This window comes from Vipera ursinii (assembly GCF_947247035.1).
Source record: "Vipera ursinii genome assembly, chromosome: 1".
In the NCBI taxonomy this organism is placed as follows: Eukaryota; Metazoa; Chordata; class Lepidosauria; order Squamata; family Viperidae; genus Vipera; species Vipera ursinii.
In genome coordinates this window covers 47,248,699-47,273,132 of record NC_139512.1, presented here as the reverse complement: position 1 = coordinate 47,273,132, position 24,434 = coordinate 47,248,699, and the positions used below count along the sequence as shown (strand labels likewise).

General features: G+C 36.4%; 2 protein-coding genes across 2 annotated transcripts in view; both read right to left on the bottom strand.

Annotated features, from left to right (window-relative positions):
* The window catches only part of STON2 (stonin 2), a gene marked incomplete at its 3' end in the record, with an annotated part of 33,862 nt that extends 28,846 nt beyond the window's left edge, over positions 1 to 5,016 (bottom strand). The window contains exon 1 of the mRNA XM_083349667.1: positions 4,965 to 5,016. The remainder of the gene's footprint in view (positions 1 to 4,964) is intronic.
* A 4,113-nt stretch (positions 5,017 to 9,129) lies between these two features.
* SEL1L (SEL1L adaptor subunit of SYVN1 ubiquitin ligase) overlaps positions 9,130 to 24,434 on the bottom strand; it is a 49,480-nt gene continuing 34,175 nt past the window's right edge. Inside the window, exons 14-21 of the mRNA XM_083375318.1 lie at positions 24,063 to 24,125; positions 21,950 to 22,037; positions 20,928 to 21,076; positions 20,018 to 20,183; positions 17,367 to 17,441; positions 15,207 to 15,379; positions 14,545 to 14,673; positions 9,130 to 13,215 (exon numbers count right to left, since the gene is read on the bottom strand). Of these exons, the coding sequence (XP_083231444.1) occupies positions 13,012 to 13,215; positions 14,545 to 14,673; positions 15,207 to 15,379; positions 17,367 to 17,441; positions 20,018 to 20,183; positions 20,928 to 21,076; positions 21,950 to 22,037; positions 24,063 to 24,125 (1,047 nt within the window). The 3' untranslated portion in view covers positions 9,130 to 13,011. The remainder of the gene's footprint in view (positions 13,216 to 14,544; positions 14,674 to 15,206; positions 15,380 to 17,366; positions 17,442 to 20,017; positions 20,184 to 20,927; positions 21,077 to 21,949; positions 22,038 to 24,062; positions 24,126 to 24,434) is intronic.

Genomic DNA, 24,434 nt, shown 5'->3' with positions numbered 1-24,434 from the left:
CTTATGGCTGTTCTCTCCTATCAAGGACTATTGTTTGAGACTGCTATCTCCTAGTATAGTAATGCAGGGGCTGTAAATCTTGTAGCAAGAATTGATCTCCATAGTCTGTAAGGTTGGTTGCTTAGTGATCTTAAAAGTGTGATTAGATAAAGAACAATAGCAAATGACCATGCTCCTTATATTGAAACTCCATTTCCAGAGGCAGTATACTTTTAAAGATCACATTCTTGGGGGCAGCAATTTAGACCCTGGTAAGGTGGGGAATATGGAAACACATGCATCATAATGTCACAATGCAAACCCAATTACTTATGTTCTTATGCCCAATGTTGAGACATAAAGAGGAGTGGAATTTGCTTCATGATGACATGATGTAGATTTTGTCATTTTCTTCATTATGGGGATCAAGAAAGGATTGGGCAGTAGCAAAGGTGATATGATTCACCTGCTTTTTACAAACATTTGAATAAATGCTTGAATAAAAATATAGACAAAGCTGGGGAATGTAGGTTTCAGAACTTGCTTGTTACTAATTCAACCAGGCAAAGGGGGACCAGTGTGTGTGTGTGTGTGTGTATTTGTTTTCGTAGATTTTCACGGGTACAGGTATGTAGGTCTTGGCGTATTCGGGTCTTTTCCCATGTAAGATTGATAGTGTCTTGGCGACGTTTCGACGAGGTCTCACTTGTCATCTTCAGGCTGGTGTCTTCGGCTTTGCACGAAGCTGAAGACACCAGCCTGAAGATGACGAGTGGGACCTCGCCAAAACGTTGCCAAGACACTATCAATCTTACACGGGAAAAGACCCGAATACGCCAAGACCTACACACACACACACATACACACACACGTGTGTGTGTGTGTGTAAATTAGCTTGAACAACTTCACAGAAGCCCAATATGGGGCATTCCTTATCAAAACAGGATATACAGTAATGTGAGAAAGTTAAGTACACCCCACTGAATTTTTTTCAACATATTTCAATGTACAGATATTTGATCATTTCAACAACAATGGTATAATACATAAAGGGGATATAATATAATAAATATCATGCACCATTTACTTCTTGCAATGCATTGTACAATTTAAATAAATATAAATGCACATTTTGCATTTGGAAAGAGTAAGCAAATCTCTACATTTATCACTAAATCAAATATCTAAAACTAGAATCAGGTGTACTGGACCAGGTACAAATGATTAGAACATCATTAGAAAGGATCTGGGAGAAACCCCTCATTTAGCCATTTAGTTTTATTTGCTGTTGCTGTTGAGATGTGTTTAGCATCATACCTAGAGTGAAAGAGCTCTCTGAGGCCTTCAAAAAGAAGATTGTTGAATATTATAATGATGCTGAGTTTGGGAAGGGATTTAAAAAGATTGCTAAACAATTGCATATCAATCATTTCAGAAGATCATGTACAAGTGGCCACAATACCAGAAAATGGTTGATGAAAAGACAGCATTTCTCCAGAAGAAGCTGATACCAACTCTAAAGCACGGTGCTGGAAATGTTAAGGTTTGGGATTGCTTTGTTGCATCAGGGCCCAGGCAACCACCTATCATAGAACCCATTATGAATTCTTCATTGTTCTAGAAGAAGCTTAAGGATAATGCAAGGCCATCTGTCAGAAGAATGATACTTAACAAAAAGGACAGGTACAAGTACTCTAAAATTACAGAAAATCCACTAAGGAATGGCTGGGCAAAAAAAAATGGTTCTGGACTGTTCAGTTCAAAGCCCAGATCTAAACCCCACTGAGACGCTATGGGGCGATTTGAAATAGGTTGTGTGTGTAAGAAATGCCTCAAACATTGCCCAACTGAAAAAAAATTCTACATGAAAAAAAAACTCTTCCTGGTCAATGTCAGAGAAAATATAGTTATTATAAACACCTACAAGGAGGACAATATCAGCTATTGGAATCAAGGTTTTTTTTTCACAGAAAGAAATGACCTATCCCCCTTTTTGTTTGAATAAATAATTGCAGAGTCAATTTTTCATTGGCTTTTTTTTGTTCAGTTAAATCACTTTTATCTTTCTATATGCTTTGAATAAAGATAAAATATTGGCATGTCCATTTTTTTAAAAAAAATACATTGACTGTACTTACTTTTTCACATGACTGTATAATAACCCTAAAGAGAACGTTTTATATACTGGTGATATTCATTTTCGACTTTTAATTTGATTCCTTTTTGTTGAGACTGTTTCTCAAGTTCTTTCCTTCATCTTCTCTATTTTTCTCTCAAGCTTTACTCATTTATCTGAGTTTTTTAATGCTGAGTTCACTGGCGCTTGCATTCCTTCCAGTTATCTTGTATTATGGTCTTTTATGCCTTTCCTTATCCAGATCCTCAGATTTCAGCCTATCTCACAGAAAAGGATCAGGCAACCTGAGGCTACATGCAGTCAGTGGAATCCTCTTTCACCTTAGTACTAAATTTCAGTGGTACAATTACACCACTGTATTAGAACAGTGTCTCACTGTGTTTACATGAAAAAGGCAATAAAACCTAAAATACATTTTTAAAAAGTAACCTCATAAATATCACCCATCCCCAAGAGTTGGGAAAGAAACAAAATGTTATACTAGCTTTCTATAATTGCTCCGCCCACAGTAGCCATTAACCCCCTCCATTTCCAAAATCAGTCCCTGACTTCTAAATATTGTTCACCACTGAGATAAAATTACAATGTCTAGGATTAGTGTGAAATATTAATTCAACCAAATCCAACAGGTTTACTCTTCAGGAAATAATTGCAAATGTGAACTGACAACACTGTTTGTTCAAAGCCCTCTTGATCTTTCCATTCCATAACATAAGCTGAGGCATTCACTACTGCAAGGACAACACAATATTAATGCTTCAAAGTTTTTTCCCCCATCATAAAGGCAGAACACTTCAAATGATAAAAGATAATATTTGACCCTCCTTTCTTTCAGGATGGCTTCTAGTTCTCTAAGATTTTTTTTTTAAAGAAAGCGATATGTGTGCACATATATAATAAAGGTTTAAGATGAGGAGTGCTCCAAGATGTTTTTACATTAGGTCCTTTCCCAATTAACAAAAACTGAGGGTCCTGGCTAGCATTACCATTAGGTAAGAGGTTGCTAATTTTAGATGGTATGAATGCAAAGGTAAAGGTAAAGGTTCCCCTGCACATGCGTGCTAGTCGTTTCCGACTGTAGGGGCCGGTGCTCATCTCCGTTTCAAAGCCGAAGAGCCAGCGCTTGTCCGAGGACGTCTCCGTGGTCATGTGGCTGGCATGACTAGACGCCAAAGGCGCACGGAACGCTGTTACCTTCCCACCGTAGTGGTCCCTATTTTTCTACTTGCATTTTTACGTGTTTTCAAACTGCTAGGTTGGCAGAAGCTGGGACGAGTAACAGGCGCTCACTCTGCTATGCAGCACTCGGGATTCGACCCGCCAAACTGCCGACCTTCAGATCGACAAGCTCAGCGTCCTAACCCACTGAGCCACCACGTCCCTCATGAACGCATAGCATTTGCTAATTACTTGATTCCTCAGCGTTGATGTTATATTTTCACTACCAGGGAGAGGGAGAATTGCAGATGGATTTTTCTACCCCAATGAGAAAATGTCAAGACTGTTTTTTGAATCTATGCATCTTGATTTGGGGTCCAGAGTTGGGTGACACTTATTGCTTTGTTTCAGGTAGAAAAATCTAAAATACCCCCCCTTTGTGCTAAACAACACCCCTAAATTAGGAAACAACAGTTTTACCACTCCCACATATATTACATTCTATTTTTACTACTGCTTTTTTCCTATGCCCATTTCCAAATTCCATCAGACAAACCAAGACAAGTTATAAATTGTCTTTTCAGTTTTCTATCCTTGAGAATGCCACCTAAAATATTAATATACAAGCAGATTTAGCTGGATTCATTAAGTATAAGAGTAATTGATGCATTCAAAGCAGGAGAATAGCAAGCAAGACGTATTGTGAATTTGCATATGTTGAAAGCTTCATCTCCACCCATTCCCCCAGGGTTATTATGAGTGCATTCTTAGAAGATGCTTTAATTTGCAGTCATAACCTTTCACAGGGAGGAAATCCAAGTAACATCCCCTTCAGTTGTAACTCTCCCCTTCCCGTCTATTAAGGCTGCCAGAGCTGCAGACTGGGTTTTGATTGGTGGAGCAGTCCCCTCTGGCAGCCCTTTGACAGGTGGCTGGGACATATGATGGGAACAATTATTTCTCCTTTAAGCAGGTGCTTGAACTGCCCAGGTAAAGATCCTAAGAAGGAATGCTTGAACATGGCAGGATGCAAAGCAACAGGATGCAGCCAAGGCTATGCCTGTTTCCTTAACAGTAACTCCCATCAGGAGTCTGGTAGTCGACTGCATTGTACAACAGGAACATTCGGGTGGAACATCCCCAGGCTATGACCCGTGCCTCAAGCCACCAGTTAACCACAACTCACGCCTCACCCATTCATCCAAGCTATACGCAAAAGTGCTAATCTCGCCCTGGGTGGGGGGAGGGTAAGCGGCCACACTCCGACTTCCCCATGTCCGCCGCCGAAATTATATTCTAACAGAGATTTGAAAGAGAGACGAGGCAAGCTACACTCTAACTCCGATCACCTTCCTTCCAGCCTAAACTAAGGCCAGCCAAGCTACCGAAAGGGAAGAAGGGGTGAAGCGGCTACTACTGTATTATCCGGTCTTTGTTCAGCCCGCCGCCGAGCAATGCATTCTGCCAAGCACGCTCGTTCCCTTTGATCAATTTCAGGGATTGAGAAGAGGGAACATGGCCGTGGACGTATTTAGCCTCAAAGAAATAACGTCTCCTCTCTTGCACCACATCAGGGATGCGGAGCAGAAAAGGAAGGAGGAACCGGGCGGACTGTGGCTACGACTGGCCGGGCTTCCGCCACCTGCTCGATCGGTTCGGAGAAGGGCGGATGAGGGAAAAGAGAGATTACCTGCGAAACTCCCGGCAGTTTGACTCCCTCGCTCGCTCCAGGCACAGAAGGGGAGAAATTGGACCGCGCCGAGGAAAGTAACACTGAAGTGACACTGAATCTCCCAACAGCGGCAGCCCCTCGGAGTAGGAGAGCCGCTCGGCTTCTCTCCTCCTCCCTCCTCCTCCTCCTCCTCCTTTTTGAGAAAAGAGCCAGAGCCTTTCTATTGGGCCAGCCTCCTGAGCCGGCCGGAGGAGAGCGAAAGCGAGCTGGGATTGGTTTGAAGAGGATTGTGGGCGTGGCAAAATGCAGATGGGCGGCGGAGTGGTCCCTCCCTTGGGTTGCTGGATGCCCTGATTTTAATCCGTCAACTGTGTAATAATTTAGTACCATCATTCTAAACCTGTGTTAGCTATCTTTTCCGCATGCTGCAAATGTTGCATCAAGAAGAGCACGTCAAATTAAGCAGTTATTCGTCCCTCCCTCCTGCATAAAAGGACAACAGGAAGAACTGAAAGATCAATGTATCTCTGAAAGAATAATAATAATAATAATAATAATAATAATAATAATAATAATAATAATAATAATAATAATAATAATAATAATAATAATAATAAGAAGAAGAAGAAGAAGAAGAAGAAGAAGAAGAAGAAGAAGAAGAAGAAGAAGAAGAAGAAGAAGAAGAAGAAGAAGAAGAAGAAGAAGTTGGAAGGGACCTTGGAGGTCATCTAGTCCAACCCCCTGCTAAGGCAGGAAACCCTATACCATTTCTCACACATTGCCCTAAGCCACAATGTACTTTTGTTTGATTTTGACAAAGTACATTGCATGGAACTAGCCAATGTAGCAAGTAAAAAAAAATAATTATGGCTTATATGTACAAATGCAGTCACTGAAATACACTATTATCTTATGTTCCAATAACCACAAAGCAGCCCATGTGATTATGAATTTTATGTAAATTATATCAGTGAGCATCAGCTCAGTGTATTTGTTACTTGTAAGAAATCTTGTTTTAATATTTTGTAAGCTGCCCTGTAAATTGGGGGAGAGGGAGGGAGGGAGGGACAGAGAGAGGGAAAGATGGGGAATCTAGTCTTACTGGACTAGAAAGAGAATGAATATGTTTTAACTGCAGCAATCCAGTGCAAGTATAGTACATGGTAAAAACTGTAAAAAATGACTTGTGACTGGTTTTCACACGAACATTGTAACATCAGGCGGTCATGTCTGTAGGATTATAGCAATACTGTATGCTGCTGTATTTTTGTAATTGTATTGAAGAAAGTACTCTTTTATTACTTTTTCCCCCCTTCATTTCTTGGAGTTTTCCTTATTTTTTCTTTTACCTTTTGTAGAAATTTAATAAACACACACACACACACACACACACACAGGAACAAGATTGGTTGCCCTGTAAATTGTATGGGTAAACCAACAAATGATATCTGCTGAAGAGGAACAAAATTTGAGCCAGTTTGGTCTAGTATAGGGGTAGGCAATCTTGGCTCTTTTATGAATTCCTGAGCCTGGCTCAGGAATTCTGGGAGTTGAAGTCCACGAGTCATAAAAGAGCCAAGGTTGCCTATCCCTGGTAGTGGTTAAGGCTAGAAACCAGTAGTCTGAGTTCTAGTCCTACCTTAGGCATGAAAGCTGGTTGGGTGACTTTGGGTCATTCACTCTTCCTCAGCCCAATTCACCTCACAGGTTTGTGGGGAAAATTGGAGAGGGAGTATCAAGCATGTCCACCATCTTGACCTACTTATAAAAATAATAAATATTGGAATAAAGAAAAAAAATCTAAAACAGTGCTGCCCAATTTTCAATTAAAGAAGCCTACCATCTACAGTAATATATTCAGTGCTTTTAAGATGGAGTGTAAACCAGTTGAGGACATTGTCTTTTAGTTAAGAAAAGTTCCCTTTTATCTGGACAGGCTTTATCCAGTCAGCCATCAATTTCACATACTATTTCAGCATATCCAATTATATTCCCTGAATTTGATGAAAATCTGACAGAATTTAATATTGCTCTTCTAATATGAAGGGGCAGAATAATGACGAAGCCTGCAGGTTTAGTCTATGTCCTGCAAAAAATAAATAAAAATAAACAACCCAACCACTTTAATATACTTATTGAGATGGGCAGCCATATATATTTTATTGAATTTATATTGAATAAAAGGGCAAACAAATAAATAAAAAACCATGGGTTGAAAATATATCTTTTCTGCATAACAATACTTTATAAGTATTTTCAATATCATGCAGTCAGAATACAGCCCTGGCATAGTTATCAATCCATTTTTTCAGGAACTCAACTGAACTCTACCCCAATACTCACAAGTTACTGCAGAATGCAAAAACCCACCTATTCATTTCTTTTCCTCTTGCTCTTTTGAGCCAATAAACTCTTTGACAGTTTCTCAGCCTTGACATTGAAGTATACCTGCTCCATGTTTACATAAAGATTCTGTCTGGCTAAAAACAGCTTGAATGTGAGTCAATAATCTGTTTGGTTTGTTCATGCTGGAGGATAGGAGTCTGGATTTAAACAATTTCCCCTCAAATGTACAAGTTCATTCCTATTGCTTTGGGAGCATTTTTTTTTCTTACAGATTGAACAATTTGTATGAACTTCAGTAGACAGCCTTCAATAAAACAAAAAGTAAGAGAAAGGAGCTATAGTATTAGACCATATTATTTCATTCTGTTCAACATTATCTCATTTTATCATTTCTCATTTTGTGTATTTTTTTCTCAGGCAAAAATTATCAACTTAATTCTTCATTTAATAATATAGCACAATCTAGGCAAAATATTCTATTCAAATTATTTTACTGAAAGATGTTTAAGCTAGTTCTTAATTCTCTTTCAGAGTAAATGCAAAATACCTGCACTACATTGCAATTTCCTTTTAAAATATTACAGATCTCAAATCACTTTTAAAAATGCAGTTCCAATATTTACTAAATGTCATGAATATAAACTAGTAAGTCAGACGAAGATACAGAACAAAAATGAAGCTAAATAACTCACATCTAGTATATTCTGTATGTAAAGCAATAAGAAGAAAGCAGAGATGCTAGAAAAGTTGAGCAATGCAAAATAAAACACTTTGTAATTCTGCTTTAGTGGCACTAGGGGTATATTGTTTAATAGTTAATATTGTCTATTTTGTAACACAAGTGCTGGATTGTAATGTTAATACTATTGAAATAAGTAATTTATTATTTAAAAAAATGTTTCAAAATACATTGGAAGTAGATTGGGATGGTTGTATTTTAGTGAACCATTAGGTCTACTGACATACAATGATCTAATTTTTATTTTTACCTCATGCAGTGATTGACTAGCGGTGCTGTTCATTGTGACAAGCAGGCATCTGACTTAAATTTGTCCCTAAAAATCAGGTTAGGGGCTTGTTCTTCTGTCATGGCAATTTCCCTAAGCACATTGAGTCTTTCATTATAGTACATATTAGAGTGGTTGCTCTTACAACTATTTTAATAGATTAGAGACCAACAGAAAACAGCTTGCCTGAAAGGATTGAGGTCTGGCTTTATTTGCAGAAAGATACATTATGGTTCGCCCATTGCAATCCAGTGTGAGAAATCTGCATTGTTTCTCAAATCCTGTTTTTTTTTCATGTACTCTTTCCAGCATAACAAAACTTTGCAGTAAAGTGATGTTAAAAGTTATCAGGAAGGCTGTACTACAGAGAAATCCTTATGTTCTTTAGAGGGAATGGGAAGATTAGTATTGTACAAAGAATTTTGTTCCCATGGTGACTGCTAAACAGAGCGTACACCCCCAAGGGTTGTGAATGCCCACAGACATATGCCGCCAGAAGGCAGTGGGATGTTTTAATGCCCATTCTTATGCTGGAAACTGTTCTTACAGACATAAACTGCTTTATTTTGTCTAGGCTTATTAATGTATATTACTATGTATATTGCACACTATACAAAATATCACTACAAATGACATACATAGAACGTTGCTTGTTCTTCCAATGCATTCATGAGTATGAACTAAATACATAATTCATAGCAATTACCTTATGAATCATTATTGGCATACATGATGGCGTGTATATTTTAGAACTCAATGAGAAAATAAACAGTTGATTACAAATCATTATTAAATTTGAATGATGGGAATGTAAAGTTTAACAATATGAATCAGTTTTATCAAAAATATCTTTAATAAAAGGCAACACAAGTTTTCTTACAGCATTCATTACAGGCCAATCATCAAAGTGGCATCTTTATTTAACAAGATATAATACAAAATGAATCTGTACATTTCTCTATTAACAGATTTTGTTTACAGCTATATTACACTTTTTCAGCCTTTATACTGCATCATCTTAAATACAAAAGAAAATTTACAAAACTCCTTATACACACTTAGCGACTTATCTTTTGCCAATGTATGTCAATCCAAGTCAGACACACAGATTTATTTCCTCTCTGCAAATGCACTCACTCAAATCATACCAATTCTTTGGAAAAAAAGTGTTTATTGTGCTCTGTTTAAAATATTAAAAGGCTGGAAGGGACTGACACATGGGGATCTTTACAAATAGCAAGCAGGGCATTTTGGCCCAAGTCCAGCTTCAGACAGCCAGGACTTGCAGCATGTTTCTATCAATATTAATTTGCAAATAAAGCCTTGTGTTCATACAAATGCACTGAGGTTTCCACTTGTATCAATTGAACCATTTATACCAGGAATCTGTGGCTTGGAGGTGCAAGGCTTTACTATTATAGTGTTGCATGTGCAAGTGCTTGCACCTGCTTGAAACCTTAGGTTCAGCAATTGGATCTAACAGTGATGGCTACCTTTAGTCGGAGTGTGGTACATTTGATTTCTTAAAATGCAGAAAAACCTGGCTCTCAGATCTCTTATCACTATTAAGGAACAGAATTAATACACAGGAATACATTCTCAAAGATCAATATTCATCCTCATGTACAGTCACATTACAGATTCTAGATTAAGATGTATTATGATATACAGAGGAAGAATGTAGATCCTAACAGCCTGACCAATGCAGTAAAATATTTGCCATAATTTCAAATACTCGACTAAATCCTCAAAACAATTTGATCTACACAGAATAAATTTTTGCATATATATGCATAGCATGTTAATGCAGCTAACAATCTGAACTATAATATTCAAACTATATAATTATATTCCCCAAAACATTCTTCTGATAATATTTTCCACATTTGGTAAGATTTTTTTTAAAGATTGGGTAAGAAAATTGTCTAAGTTTAAACAGAACTTTAATGCCTGTAATAAACCAACTTTATGTTCTAATCCTACTTGGCCTGCTATAGACATTTTGTTTTTATAGAAACAGCCTTTAAATTTCAGTAAGTTTAGAAGAATGCCTTTCAATTTTAACAATTTGTATTCAGAAATTTGATTCCCATCAACTAGCCTATTTAGATTAATTTTAATTCACCATCTTTCAGAAAGAAGTGGGTTGCTTACTAAACTCTTCTGCATATTAAAATTTAAAAATTAAAGTCTTTTCCCTAGCATCAACAGAATTGAAGTACTTCTATTCTGGTAGTGTTCATTTTAATTAAATATAAATGGTAAAAGTTCAATTTAGAATAGGTCAGAATAATCAAAGATACAATTGTTTAGGCAGATAACCTAGATGATCTACTAATTCTTAAATCCCTGAGTTAGCTTGATGCTTTTCAAAAGCATATAAAACTTAAATCAATATTTTTATATAGATGAGGCAACACTAAAAACAGGAACCATGAATATTGCTTATCCTGACTTTTGAAAGCAGAAAGTCAAAAGGGTGTAAAATGTTGCAATTTTATATTTTCATTCAAGTGCTAGATGCAGGATATTACATTAAGTGAAGTTTAAACACATAGAACCCATCATTACATGCCTGTAATTAGGGAGCAGAAATAATAGCTCAGCATAGTAATTAAAAGTAATGTCAGAGGGAAAAGTCATTGGAAATGTTTTAATTGTTTTGAACAATTACTCCTTATATTTCAGAAAAAATCGTTTCAATATAATAATTTGGATTTTATTTATGTTAATATAAATTTCTGGAGTTCATCACATAAAAGTTTGTACACAATACACATAAGGGCAGACCATTATTCAAATTAAAGACTTGGAACATTTTTACATTTGCAACTTTTATTGGAGAAGAGGCAAGGTTTCTTGAGGAAAGTTTTTTTTCTGAAATAGCTCAGTTTTCCACATATTATTTAAAAAAACCTGCAGCCCAAATACCTGAACAGATTTTAATTATTGTTTCCTTTTTGAGATTTTGTATTCATTGCAAAAAAAAAATCATCTTATCCAGTGTGTACAAGTGGAAGGAGAGCTCTACATAATTACCTGCCTCAGTAATACTGCTGCTAAAATATACGCCTTGCTGTTAAAACAGCTTCCCGTAGATATAAGCAATCCTGTTCAAAAATATCCTTGTATTTTAGAGTCATACAAACTCAATTTTTCTCTCTCCACTTTCATTATAAGGGGACTTTTGTTGTTCCTGTCATGTATTCTAAACTTACACAAGGGAGCCTACTGATATATACAGAATTTGCATATTTCTTAAATGCACTTAATAAGGTTTAGTTTCCAGAGAACAGCATTTAATTATATTTCTTTCAAGGGTACTCAAGATTATATAATGATGCATTAGAACCATCTACATTTGCAAAAGTAGACTATTTTTTAAAATTGGGTCTTCAGCCAAAATTTGTTGTTTTTTCCTTCTAGTATAGTACATAAAATCTTCATAAATTAATATTACAACAAAAACATGACATTGCAAGGGAAATTTTGGGAAGATTTTCTACTGCATCTCATATAACTCATCTCACTGTTTTGAAAATGTCCATGTTTCAATTCTGGCCATGAGTTCTATTCTCATTTTGCTAAAGTTTTAAAATCGCATGCATTCTACCCAAATCTGACAAAGTTGGTATAGCTCATAATTGTAAGGTTGTTATAAAACAACACTGTTAGGATAGTCTATCATACATATATATTCACTGACTACATCTCCAAAAGCCATGTGCAGCATAACATCAGAGTGCATATTTTAAAGAGATATGTAGATAGCAATTATATTAATAACACTTAATTGCACAATCTTCAACTCCAAATAAGTCTGAATCATAAGAATATATTATGATGGACTGAAAAGCATACCAATGATACCCAATGAGAAAATACTTCAAAAAACAAAACAAAAACCCAACCCCCTGAAATAAAGAGGTCTTCTGAAGTTGATTAACACTGGTCCTTTTTTCAGCCCATTTCTTGGATGAATCTTGGCATACTTGTGAAATAATAAAAAGGAAGACTAAACAAGCTGCCATGTACACTTGGGAAAAGATATATCAGAAAAGATTCTTGAGTGTGCATAATTCAAGCAAGTCTGAACGCTAAACAAAATATGGAGGTTTCAACTTATTTAAATAGTCATTGCACAAGTGTAGTTTGCATTTTAAACCTGACCTCTAGAAAGAGTAGCCCATGAATATATATCTGTTTATGACTGGTAATTCTAAGGTAAAACATCCAGACCCTCATGGCTGATACCACTAGAGAGGTTTATGTTGGTTTCAAAATAATTGGGAGAACCATAAAATAAAGTCCAGCTTATCACAATCACAAACATATTTGGAAAAGACTACACCCTTTTACTTAAAAGAGCACAAGGTCTGATGTTCTCATATTAAACTTCACAATATATTTCTTTCTGAACAATCAAAGTACAGTTGAAAAGGGCACCGAATGAACTAAATATAGTAGGCATCACTTTTGAAGTAGCACACTTCTTTTTCAAAAAATCTATTTTGTTATTCCATTGGCACAGAAATAACATTCCACTCCATCTCAAAAAGATCCCTGAAAAAAGGCATAATTCTAAACTGCTTTCTCAATTCAACACTTTTTTGAATCTGATGTGCATGTAACTATTTGATCTGTTGTCGTAAGATCACAAGAAGAGTCTTAGCTAGAAATTCCAGTTCACTTCATTGAATCTCTAGCTGTTACTATTGGGGTGGCTGCTGTTCTGGAGCAGGTTCTTGAGGAGGTACCGCTGGTCGTGGACCCGCAGGCCTTGGGACTCCTTGATGCTGCCTCTGCCTGTAAGCTATTACTGTGCCCAAAAGTAAAGCAATGATGGTCATGAGGTAAAGGTCCCACTCAGGGCCCAAGAGTTGGTCCATGTCCATGTGCGAGAATATCTCCTTGACCTAAACAGAAACATACCGGGGGTGGGTGGGGGAGAGAAAACTAATTCTTAATAGTTTAACCACAATGTGTATGAAATTCCCCAGTTTCAGCATCTTTCTAAATGGCAAGACTACTATGTTTGAAGGATAGTAACAGTGCAGAAGAAATAATCCAGTCCTGGTATGTTTGATGTAGGAATGTATTTAGTTTCAAGCTAAGGACAAATCCAATAAATGAGTTCTGATCAGTCAGTTAGCTGCAACTGATGCCCAGAATCGCTTTGATTGTTCCAGATCAATCTGCACATCTGTCCCTTTCCTGACAGCCTTAGTACTAAGGAAGAAGCTTTCACTACAGCCTACCTCACTAGGTTGTCTGCTTGTCTTCCCCTTCCTCCCTTCCAATGATTTATGTGCCTAACTGCCTATTCTTCGTGCTGATGCTTCTGATGATAAAAATGAGCTCCTACAATGGCATATTACACTTTTCTTTAATTTCCCTCTCTGGCTGTCAGTATCCTTGGCTTTTCCCCCATTTCCCCCAAGCCACTTGTGCCTAAAACAAATAAAACACTTCTTTTCGTCTGTGGACAGGCTAAAATATCTCATGCTATTTTGTTAAAATATTAATTGCTAAGACTTAATAGCGGGAGAGGGCTTCTATTGTCATGCTCACAGACTTCCTGAATCCCTTTGGGAAGGATACTGGACTAGATGCAATTTTCATACTCTGTGCTTTGATGGCGTGAAAAGTCTCAACTAAGAACAATTTCCTTCTCAAGTTATAGTTCTTTCAGAGGACCTAATCTGAAACACAAGTTGGAATGAGTATGTTCTGAGGCTAGGCCCTTTTTGCAATACTTGGAATAGCATGTTTGGATATTGGAAAAGTTCCTCACAAGGATAGAAATTAGAACAGCCAGTTCTGTGCAATACAAGTAGTCCTTAATTAAGGACCATTTGTTCAACGACTATTTGAAGGCACAACAGTGCTGACCAAGTGGTACTTACAGTTGGGCCTTGAAATTCTGGATAAACTGAACTGAACTAAAAACAAAAGCATTACATCTGACCAAGAAATAAAGATATTTCCATAGAAATGGAATGGAAATAAAATTCAAAATATTTTCTCAGCCAAATCCTAGAAACTGTTCTATGTTAAAAACCAATTTATATGTTTGTGTGTGTGTGTGTGTGCGTGCATGCGTGTGTACGTATGCTTGTTGTGTGTGTGGATGGATGGATGGATATAGATATCACATAAATCCATCAAAGCTGATCAGGTGAAAGAAAAGCTATCACCACTATATAGATTACATAAATAACACTATTTTCTTTATCATTACTTACATTGGTTTCTCGTACATACTGGAAGGCATAAATAATTCCTAACTTGCAAAGTGCAAGGAAGACAGGAACCTGAGCATCAGGACTAGCATCAGCTGCCATATCATAGAAGCGTTTTGCAAGGTGAATATCCTATAACATATACAAAAGATGAAATTTGTGAAAACAGAGCCAACCAGATCATATGAATATTGTATAGAGAATCTCCTTTCTTCCTTTGGTGTATGTATTGCACAAGTATTACTTACATGAGTTAATGGGATAAAATTTAATATTGTTCTTTATTAATGCTTATGACAGAGTAATAAAAAGTTAACAGGAACTTTGGAAATTATGGATTTAAATAGTTATACCTTGTGCTTTTGACTGTCACTATGATTTTGCATCACACTAAAATGATTTTATCAATCCTAATAATAATAATAATAATAATAATAATAATAATAATAATAATAATAATATACTCTGAGAATAGTATAATAATTTTATTATTTTGGTCAAAGTCTGAAATGATTACTTACAGAATCTTCTGCAGCTAGGTTGAAAGCCACCTTTATTTCTCGCTTACAGCATACTCTTGTTTAAAGGCAGAAGATTCTGACAGTCTTTTGAAAGATATATTTGTGTTATTGCAAAACTATGGGAATAACTATGCACTTGCTTACCTGCTTAATCCCAAGTCCTTTTTCATGCATGTATCCTAGGTTGAACATGGCTTGGGCACTGTGCTGTTGCTCTGTTGCCAGGCGATAATGAATAAATGCAGTTTCATAATCAACGTCGGTGCCAAAACCATAGAAATGATAATCGCCAAGTTTTAGTCTAGCAACAGTGTAACCTATCAAGAAAATAAAATCTATGAAAGAACTTGTTTAGGTTTTTGCATTCCTTTCAAGATGTTGCAATTAATGTGGAGAGAACAGACTTGCATTGCAGACAGAATCTGTATCTGCCCCTATTCCTATTATTTAGAATGTGATTTCTAGGTTAAATTACCGTATTTTTTGGACCATAAGACGCACTTTCCCCCCCCAAAGTGGGGGGGGAAACAAGGGTGCATCTTATGGTCCGAAGGTGATCCGTATGGCCAGCCCCAACCTCCGCAAGTGAAAGCAAGGGAGATTGCAATTGGCTCCTGCAATCTCCCTGCGGCCCGGCTTTCTCTTGCAGAAGGCAGGCTGAAATGGAGCAAGGAATGCGAATCGGCCGATCTCGCGCTCCTGCATTCTCCTCCGCTCGGTTTCAGCTTCTCTTGCTACAAGATTCCCTCGCTCCGTTTCAGCCTGCTTTCTCTTGTAGCAAGAAAAGCTGAAACCGAGCGGAGGAGAATGCAGGAGCGCGAGATCGGCCGATTCGCATTCCTTGCTCCGTTTCAGCCTGCCTTCTGTAAGAGAAAGCTGGGCTGCAGGGCTGCCTCGGTAGGTACTGCTCTAACGCGGAGAGGGAAGGACAAAGAGGGAGGGAAGGAAGAAAGAAGGAAGGAAGGAAAGAAGAAAGGGACAATGGGAGAGAGAGGGAGAGAGAGAGGGAGGGAGAAAGAGAAAAATAGAGAGAGAGAAAGAGGGAGAGAAGGAGAAAGAAAGAGGGAGGGAAACAGAGGAAGAGGGAGAAATAGAGGGAAAGAGAAAAATAGGGAGAGAGAGAAGCAGAAAGAAAGGGAGGGAAATAGAGGGAGAGAGAAAGAGGGAGAGGGAAAGAGGGAGAGAAAGAAAGGGAGAGAGAGAGAAGGAGAAAGAAAGGGAGGGAAATAGAGGAAGAGGGAGAAATAGAGGTAAAGAGAAAAAGAGAGGGAGAGAAAGAGGGAGAAAGGGAGGGAAATAGAGGGAGAGAGAGAAAGAGGGAGAGAAAGAGAGAGACGAGAAAGAAAGAGGGAGGGAAATAGAGGAAGAGGGAGAAATAGAGGGAAAGAGAAAAATAGAGAGGGAGAAGGAGAAAGAAAGGGAGGGAAATGGAGAGAGAGAAAGAGGGAGAAATAGAGGGAAAGAGAAAAATAGGGAAAGAAGGAAAGGGAGAAAAAGGAGAGGAGAAAGAAAGAGGGAGGGGGAGAGAGGGAGAGAAAGAGAAATTAAATTAGTAACATGATTGTTAAGTGAATCTGGTTTCCCCACTAACTTTGCTTGTCAGAAGGTTGCAAAAGGCAATCACATGACCCTGGAACAATGTGACCATCATAAATATGAATCGATTGCCAAGCATCAGAATGTAAATCACATGACCCTGGGGATGCTGCAACGGTCATAAGTGTGAAAAATGGTCATAAGTCACTTTTTTCAGTGTCGTAACTTTGAATGGTCACTAAGTGAATCATTGTAAGTCGAGGACTACCTGTACTTTATCATTTTTTTTCCTTTTTTAGGGGGGGGCGTCAAGTTTTTGACACGTTGCTGGGTGACATTGCCTTGTCCTAAAAGTGGTACAATGGATGAAAAGGTTGAAAAGCCCTGTTTTAGTATACTGGTACTATTTGGTTCAGAATATTTTTTTTCTTGTTTTCCTGCTCTAAAAACTGGGTGCGTCTTATGGTCAGGTGCGTCTTATGGTCCAAAAAATACAGTACTTCAAAAATGATGTTTTCACTTCAAATTGACTATGGCAACTAATACAACAAGAACATGGATGCAGAAGCAGCCTCTGATACCCCAGATCTATAAAATATATTTAGATTCAGTTCTCTATTAAAACATATGGTACATTATTATCAAAATCTGCTTTCAGCTATTAAACAAGTACTACTACAACTCCTTAGTATGATCAAAAACCATCCACAACAGCTCAGTTCTTGAGGTTACTGCTAGGAAACTGGACTAAATTCTGAAATGACTGACCTTGTGAGGCTGCTCTGTTCCAGTGTAATAAGGCTCTTGGATAGGTTTCATTCTCTTCTATTATGCTGGCTTCTTCTATAGTGTTGGGGGAAAAGGGTGGGACAGTAAAGACCCAAGTCATTTCTTTTCTTGTCATTTAGTATTAATCATGTAACCCACTTTGCTGTTCTTCCAATGAGCAACACAAAAATAGAGATGAACAGAACCTGAACCCAAATTATTATATTACACACACACACACACACACACACACACACACACACACACACACACACACGTTGTCTGGGTTCATGTATTTTACAAAAACAATGAATAGTAATTATCATAAACAAAGTTAATTAATTGCTCAATAGTCTTCTCACTAGTATATATTTAATGTTACATATCACATTCCTTTGTCTCTAACTCGCTTTTCTAGCCATTGATAAAATTATCCCATGTTCTAAAATACACTGAATCTTCTTTCTCTTTTATCTTTAAAGCCAATCTATCCATTTCTGCACACTCTAAATGTTCTTAATTAATTCTTCTTCAATTGGTAAGTTTTCATTTTTCCAATATTGGGCAAATACAATTCTTGCTGCAGTTATTGCATGTAAAATTAAATATATACTGTTTTTCTCATAATTTGCTCCAATTATTCCTAACAAAAATAATTCTGGCTTAAAGTGTATTTGTTTCTTAGTCATTTTCTCCAACCATAAGTGTATTTTTGACCAAAATCTTTTAGCTTTAGGGCATGTCCACCAGATATGGTAATAAGTACCTGGTTTTTGTTTGCATTTCTAACACTTGTTTGAAGTATTTTTTACACATTTTTGCTAATCTCACTGGTGTTAAAATACCATTTGTAAAATATTTTATATAAGTTTTCTTCATATGCCACCGCTTTTGTTAATTTAGCATAAATTAACTAAAAAAAAGAAAAAAACCGAATTACTTGAACACAGAATCAGTATCCTTGTTTGCAAGCATATTAATCAGCTGAGGAGTCATGGTGATTACTGGATTTTGCAAAGTTAAAGCCCAGTAAAGTCAGAGCTCACTAATTATCTCAGATGCCTGGACAAAAGATTCATCATGATCGTATTTTATTATGACAAAAGGCCAAAAACATGAAATAAAAATAATATGCCCAAAGTGCATAAACTGAAGTCTTGGATGAAGCAAACAAAAACTTCCAGAAGTTGTTGTATATTTTAAAAAAACCCCACTGTGGAAGGGAAAATTATTGAATATGTGAACTGGAGAGTTATCTTGTTAAGGTTATATAATTCTAATTAAGTAGTAAAGAAAATAAATGAAATCCAATTTGGTTTCTGACTTCACCCTGAAGTCTCAACTGCCATTTAATGGTGAAATACAACTTTCAGCTTGGCAAAAAGTTGTGCAACCTGAATTTTAAGCAGACATTTTGTCAAATGTATACAAAAACCATTTGTAATCAAAATAATGTTTGGGGCACATCTGAAATACACACTGGATTTAAGGATTATCCCTCTTTTCCAGTCCAGTGAAGAAATGCAGAAATGCTTGTTGTCTATAAGTTTATTTTATATTAATATTGCCTCACTCATATAAGTCACGCAAATACTTCATATATCCACTGAAGTAATATATTGAGATTTCACTTTATGAGATTAACTTTCATAAACTGAATGGGACAGAAAGAATTTAGAAGCTGATGCAATAGAAACCTACAAAATTACACAACTGGCTAAACAATCAATTATTTTGGAAAGATAAAGTTATCTAGGCTACTTCAATTTGTTATAAGAGTTTATAGCGCTAAATTTCAGCACTGCTAATAGCCTATCTGCAAACATAACTATTAATTTTTGCTGCACATAGGATGGTAAATACTGATAAGCAAAGAACAGAGGAGATGAACTCCAAAATATATGTATGTTAATTGATAGCTTAATGTGTTTTGAATGAAATCTATTTATTAAGGGGATAAGCAGAAAATTTATGTTGGGTGAATCAGTTCAGCAGAGTTTGCTGTCTGTTGACAATATTAAACATCTGTTTATTTTATATATTTTCAACTATCCAATTATTTAGTACTGGAAAGGAGTATGAGTAACTGAACTGATTCTTGGTTATCTTTTAATTAGTTAAGTCTACAAATACATATTATTCATTATTAAAATAAAATAGAACTTGATTTATAATTAGCAATTAATGTATTAACATCAATATATATATATATATATATACACACAAACATATATATATATACATACATATATATATATATATATATATATATATATATATATATATATATATATATATATATAATTTTAAAAGGAAATAAGATGAATGTTTTCATTTTGAAATGGCATTTAAATAGAATTTTTCACTTGTCTGATAATTGAACAATCAAAGGGAAAAAAAGAAATATTTCAGTAAACTATTTAGAGTTCTAGAATACTAATTTCAGAATGCTTTTGAATTTTTAATTTTTTTATGGGATTACGACTTCTGTGTGGATTTAGGCTTCATTCATAATTCATATGAATATTAAATTGATATATCACATGCATTTGTGCATAGGCAAAACAGCTAAGCAAAAGTAAGAATCGGATGCTAAAAATTACCACTGCATTGTACTAGACCAGTAATATAAGGAACTATTTAATCCTTACTTTGATCAAGAATGAAGGCAGCATTGCTTTGTGCAACCTCATAGCCTTGTTCTGCCAAAAGGAGATACTGAACAACTGCAGAATTCGTATTGCCATCTTTATAGCTGTTGTAAGCAGTCATAAGTCTCTCAGACCAACGGCCCCGTTCACACACATTCTTAAACAACTACAGGGGGGAAAAAAGGTAATTTTATTTTTTTATTGTCTATTTAGAAATACATTCTAGTTGTAGAAACAATTATCTTGTTCATTATGTGCACAAACATTCAACAGTGATGCAGAATGAGTAAGAGCAATCAAGCATTAGGTAAAAAGATTATCAGACCTGTTTAAGAACTCAGTGAACAGCACAAACTCCCAACAAATCCTATTTTTAATGTATCTAGATTACATTAAATATTTTAGCATTGAACTTTTTCCATCAAGCTCACAATTTCATTCTTGAGAAGCTACCAAAGGTCCAGATTTTGGTGCATATAGGGAAAAAGAGTGAATAGATTTCATCAGTAGATACTGCTGTTTTAGCAAGCTCATTCTGTTGTTTGACTTTCTCTTAGAATTCATCTTACTTTATGTGAAACTTTAAAGAAAAAATACTGAACCTGGAATAGCTCATGTTAATAAGCAGGCTGAAATTTAAGCCTTTTGTTATCCAGATAAATGACTTCACTCTTTAAACAGCAAACTGTATTCTTCATATTTATAAAAAGGCAAGCCCTGCATTTCATTTGAATATATTCCAATTGAAGTATTTCCATAGTAATACGAAATTATTTGAAACAGTTCATTGCCACTGTATTTACATGCCCCCAAAGATGACCCACCTTAATACAGCATCAGAACTTCATTAAAACAAGTGCAACACTGTCTGCTCATTGTCCCTGCATTTAGGAAAACAACTAATACTTACCTCAACAGCAGTATGACAGGACCGCATTACTCCAGTGCCCGTAGCATGCATCTGTGCTAAATTATAGAAGGCCAGAATGTGGCCCCCTTGAGAAGCCAGATTAAAATATTTATAGGCTTGTTTATAGTCTTTCTTGACTCCAATGCCATCTACAAATAGAAAAGAATTAGTAGGAATAATTGAATTGATGTCCTTTGATCTGTACACTCTCTAAATTTGATCAATGTTGCTATTTCACTTAGTTGACAACAACAAGATTCACCAGTTCAGTCTGAATTGTGAAATTAAAATACATAATTCTAAATGAACTTACGAACCGTTCAACCAACCAACTCTACAATTTAGAGTTAACAAGTTTGGTGCAAATCTGAAATCTTGCTTTCTGCTTGACACATTATATTTGTTGTCCTAACATACAGCCCAACTAAAAGAGCTCTGTGTCTTGATCCACTTCCTGGATCAATATAATCAAAAGCAGGAAAGAAAGACTTTAGGTCACTAAATAAAACAACATGTCAATTTAATGCTCTGAAAATATGAATTGTGGCTTCCATTAGCTTTATAATAACTTTCCTGTGCTAAGTATGAAAAAGTTTTATTCTTTTTAATATCTTCATTAACCATAATCTGACCAGAGAGTTTCAATTATTAGACAATTCAGAAATAAAATAATACATAATAACCCCCAACTAACCATACACTATTATGTTTATTTTTCTGGCTATGAAACAGAGACACACACTGGTCTGTTATTTAAAATTATTTTGGCAAGGATACATACTAAAAGATCAATAATATGCAAAAAAGAAACTGATTCAACAATGACACTTTTTAAAATGACATGCTTTAAAGGTTAGTAGCCTAATTTATGGCCTATTTTTATGAGGTAAAAACTACAAATGTTTCATTCCTAAAAAAGAAAACTAAAGTCTCAATTATTCAATTACTTCCAACATCTTCCTATAAAAAAATGACACATCAGTTCCAAAATGTAAATTCTGAATATCAGAAAGGTCTCTTACTATAGTACATGGAGCCCAGCTGAAGCTGTCCATCGACCCATCCTTGCTCTGCTGCCTTCTGGAAATACTTCAGAGCCAGCTCATAGTTCTAAAGGGGGGCACAGAGGATGGAGGATCAGTCAGAGTTCTACACTAAAGTGCAATAAAAAACGTTCAGTGCGATCCTAAATCTCTTTTATTATGTTTTAATGTGAATACATATCTTGCTTCTAAGTGATAATGAGTAAAATATGAATCTGTCTGAGGACTTAAGCATTCCATAGTTTCCTCTTTCTTACACTTTCATTTGATCCTATGTTGTTTACTTTGCCAACTCTGCCACCCTCAAACATCCAAAATGTTCTTGGATGCATTTCTTCTCTGCTACCTCTTATACTTACAGAATAACAGAGTTGGAAGGGACCTTGGAGGTCTTCTAGTCCAACCCTATACTATTTCAGAGAAATGGGTCTCCAATCTCTTCTTAAAAACTTCCAGTGTTGGAGTATTCACAACTTCTGGAGGTAATTTGTTCCACTGATTAATTGTTGTCAGGAAATTTCTCCTTAGTTCTAGATTGCTTCTCTTCTTGATTAGTTTCCATCTGTTGCTTCTTGTCCTACCTTCAGGTGCTTTGGAGAATAGCTTGACTCCGTTTTCTGGAGATATTGGAACACTGCTATCATACCACCCCTAGTCCTTCTTTTCATTAAACTAGGCATACCTAATTCCAGCAACCGTTCTTTATATGTTTTAGCCTCCAGTCCCCTAATCATCTTTGTTGTTCTTCCCTGCACTCTTTCTAGAGTCTCAACATGTTTTTACATTGTGGTGACCAAAACTGGATGCACTATTCCAAGTGTGGTCTTATCAAGGCATTATAAAGTAGTATTAGCACTTCACATGATCTTGATTTTATCTATTAATGCAGCCTAGAACTGTATTAGCTTTTTTGGCAGTGCAGCACATTGCTGGCTCATACTTAAGTGACTGTCCACTAGGACTCCAAGATCCCTTATTGAGCCAGGTACCACCTATACTATACCTGTGCATTTAGTTTTTCTTGCCTAAATGTAGAACTTTCCTTTTTTGATAGATAGTGCCCAATGTTCAAGCCTGTTGAAATCCTTCTGTATCTTCTGGAGTGTTGGCTATTCCTGCCAGCTTAGGGTCATCTGGAAATTCAATGAATTCCCCATCTAACCCCTCATCCAAATCATTGATGATTACTGAGCCTAAAACAGAGCCTTGGGGTACCTCACTGCCTACTTTCCTCCATATAGATGCAGTTCCATTGAGAACTACATGTTGAGTGTGATTGGTCAGCCAGTTACAAATCCATCTGGTGGTGATGCTGTCTAACCCACATTTTTCTGTCTTATCAAGTAGGAGGTTGTGGTCTACTTCAGGAGTCCCCAACGTCTGGTCCATGAACCAGCACTGGGAAGTGGCATGCCAGTAACTGGGCCATGCAAACAAGTGAAGCCCCATCCACAGTATGCCAGAAGCAGATGAAACCATGCCCCCTCCAGTCTACAGAAAACCTCTCTCTCTATGGAACCGGTTCCTAGTGTCCAAAAGGTTGGTGGCCGCTGGTCTACTTTATCAAATGCCTCATTGAAGTTCAAGTAAATTATATCCACAGTATTCCTCTGGTCCATTAACTTTGTCCCTTTGTCAAAGAATGCAACAGGATTTGTCTGGCATGATCTGTTTTTGACAAACCCATGTTGACTTTCGGCTATGTGTTTACCTCTAGGGGGTTCACTGTTTTGTTGCTTGATTAGCTTTCCCAGAATCTTCCCAGGTATTGAGGTCAGGCTGATAGGTCTGTTGTTTCCTGGATCTATTTTTTTTCCTTTTTCAAAGATGGGAACTACATCAGCTCTTTTCTAGTCCTCTGGTAGTTCCTCAATACTCCAGGATCTTTGAAAGATACTTGGAACTGTTTGTCTGAACATTTCCATCACCTAAAAGTATATTTTTTTCTAATTTCCATTTCAAATGACACTTTCCTTTGTATCCATTTAAGTGCAATACAAAGGGCTATATAAACAATACAATTCTAATATTGCAAAAACAACCTCCTCTTTTTAAATAGAGTTGTTACTGCCATTTTCCTAAGGAGACTTACCACTGGAACACCTCTTCCATATAAATAAGCCATTCCCAGACCACTCTGTCCTACTGGATTGCCCTGAAATACAAGAATGTGATTAAAATCTAACTAAAAACTAGTAACTTGTAAAAAGACAGATTGGGAAACAAATATTCCAATCCTGAAAAGAGGTTTCTAAGTTCAAAACAAAATTAAAAATGCTTCCTATGTTTTATTTTAACGAGTATTTATTAGGCTGGCAACCCTTCCCCAGGCATGCCAATTGTATTATTTGCAGTGAGAAATTTAGAACTGTTCAAAACTATCCCTTTGGACAATTTTTATAGATTATAGTTAGCATTGATTATCTATTTTTGTGGCCTTGAGGTGAAAAATGAAGGATCAAAG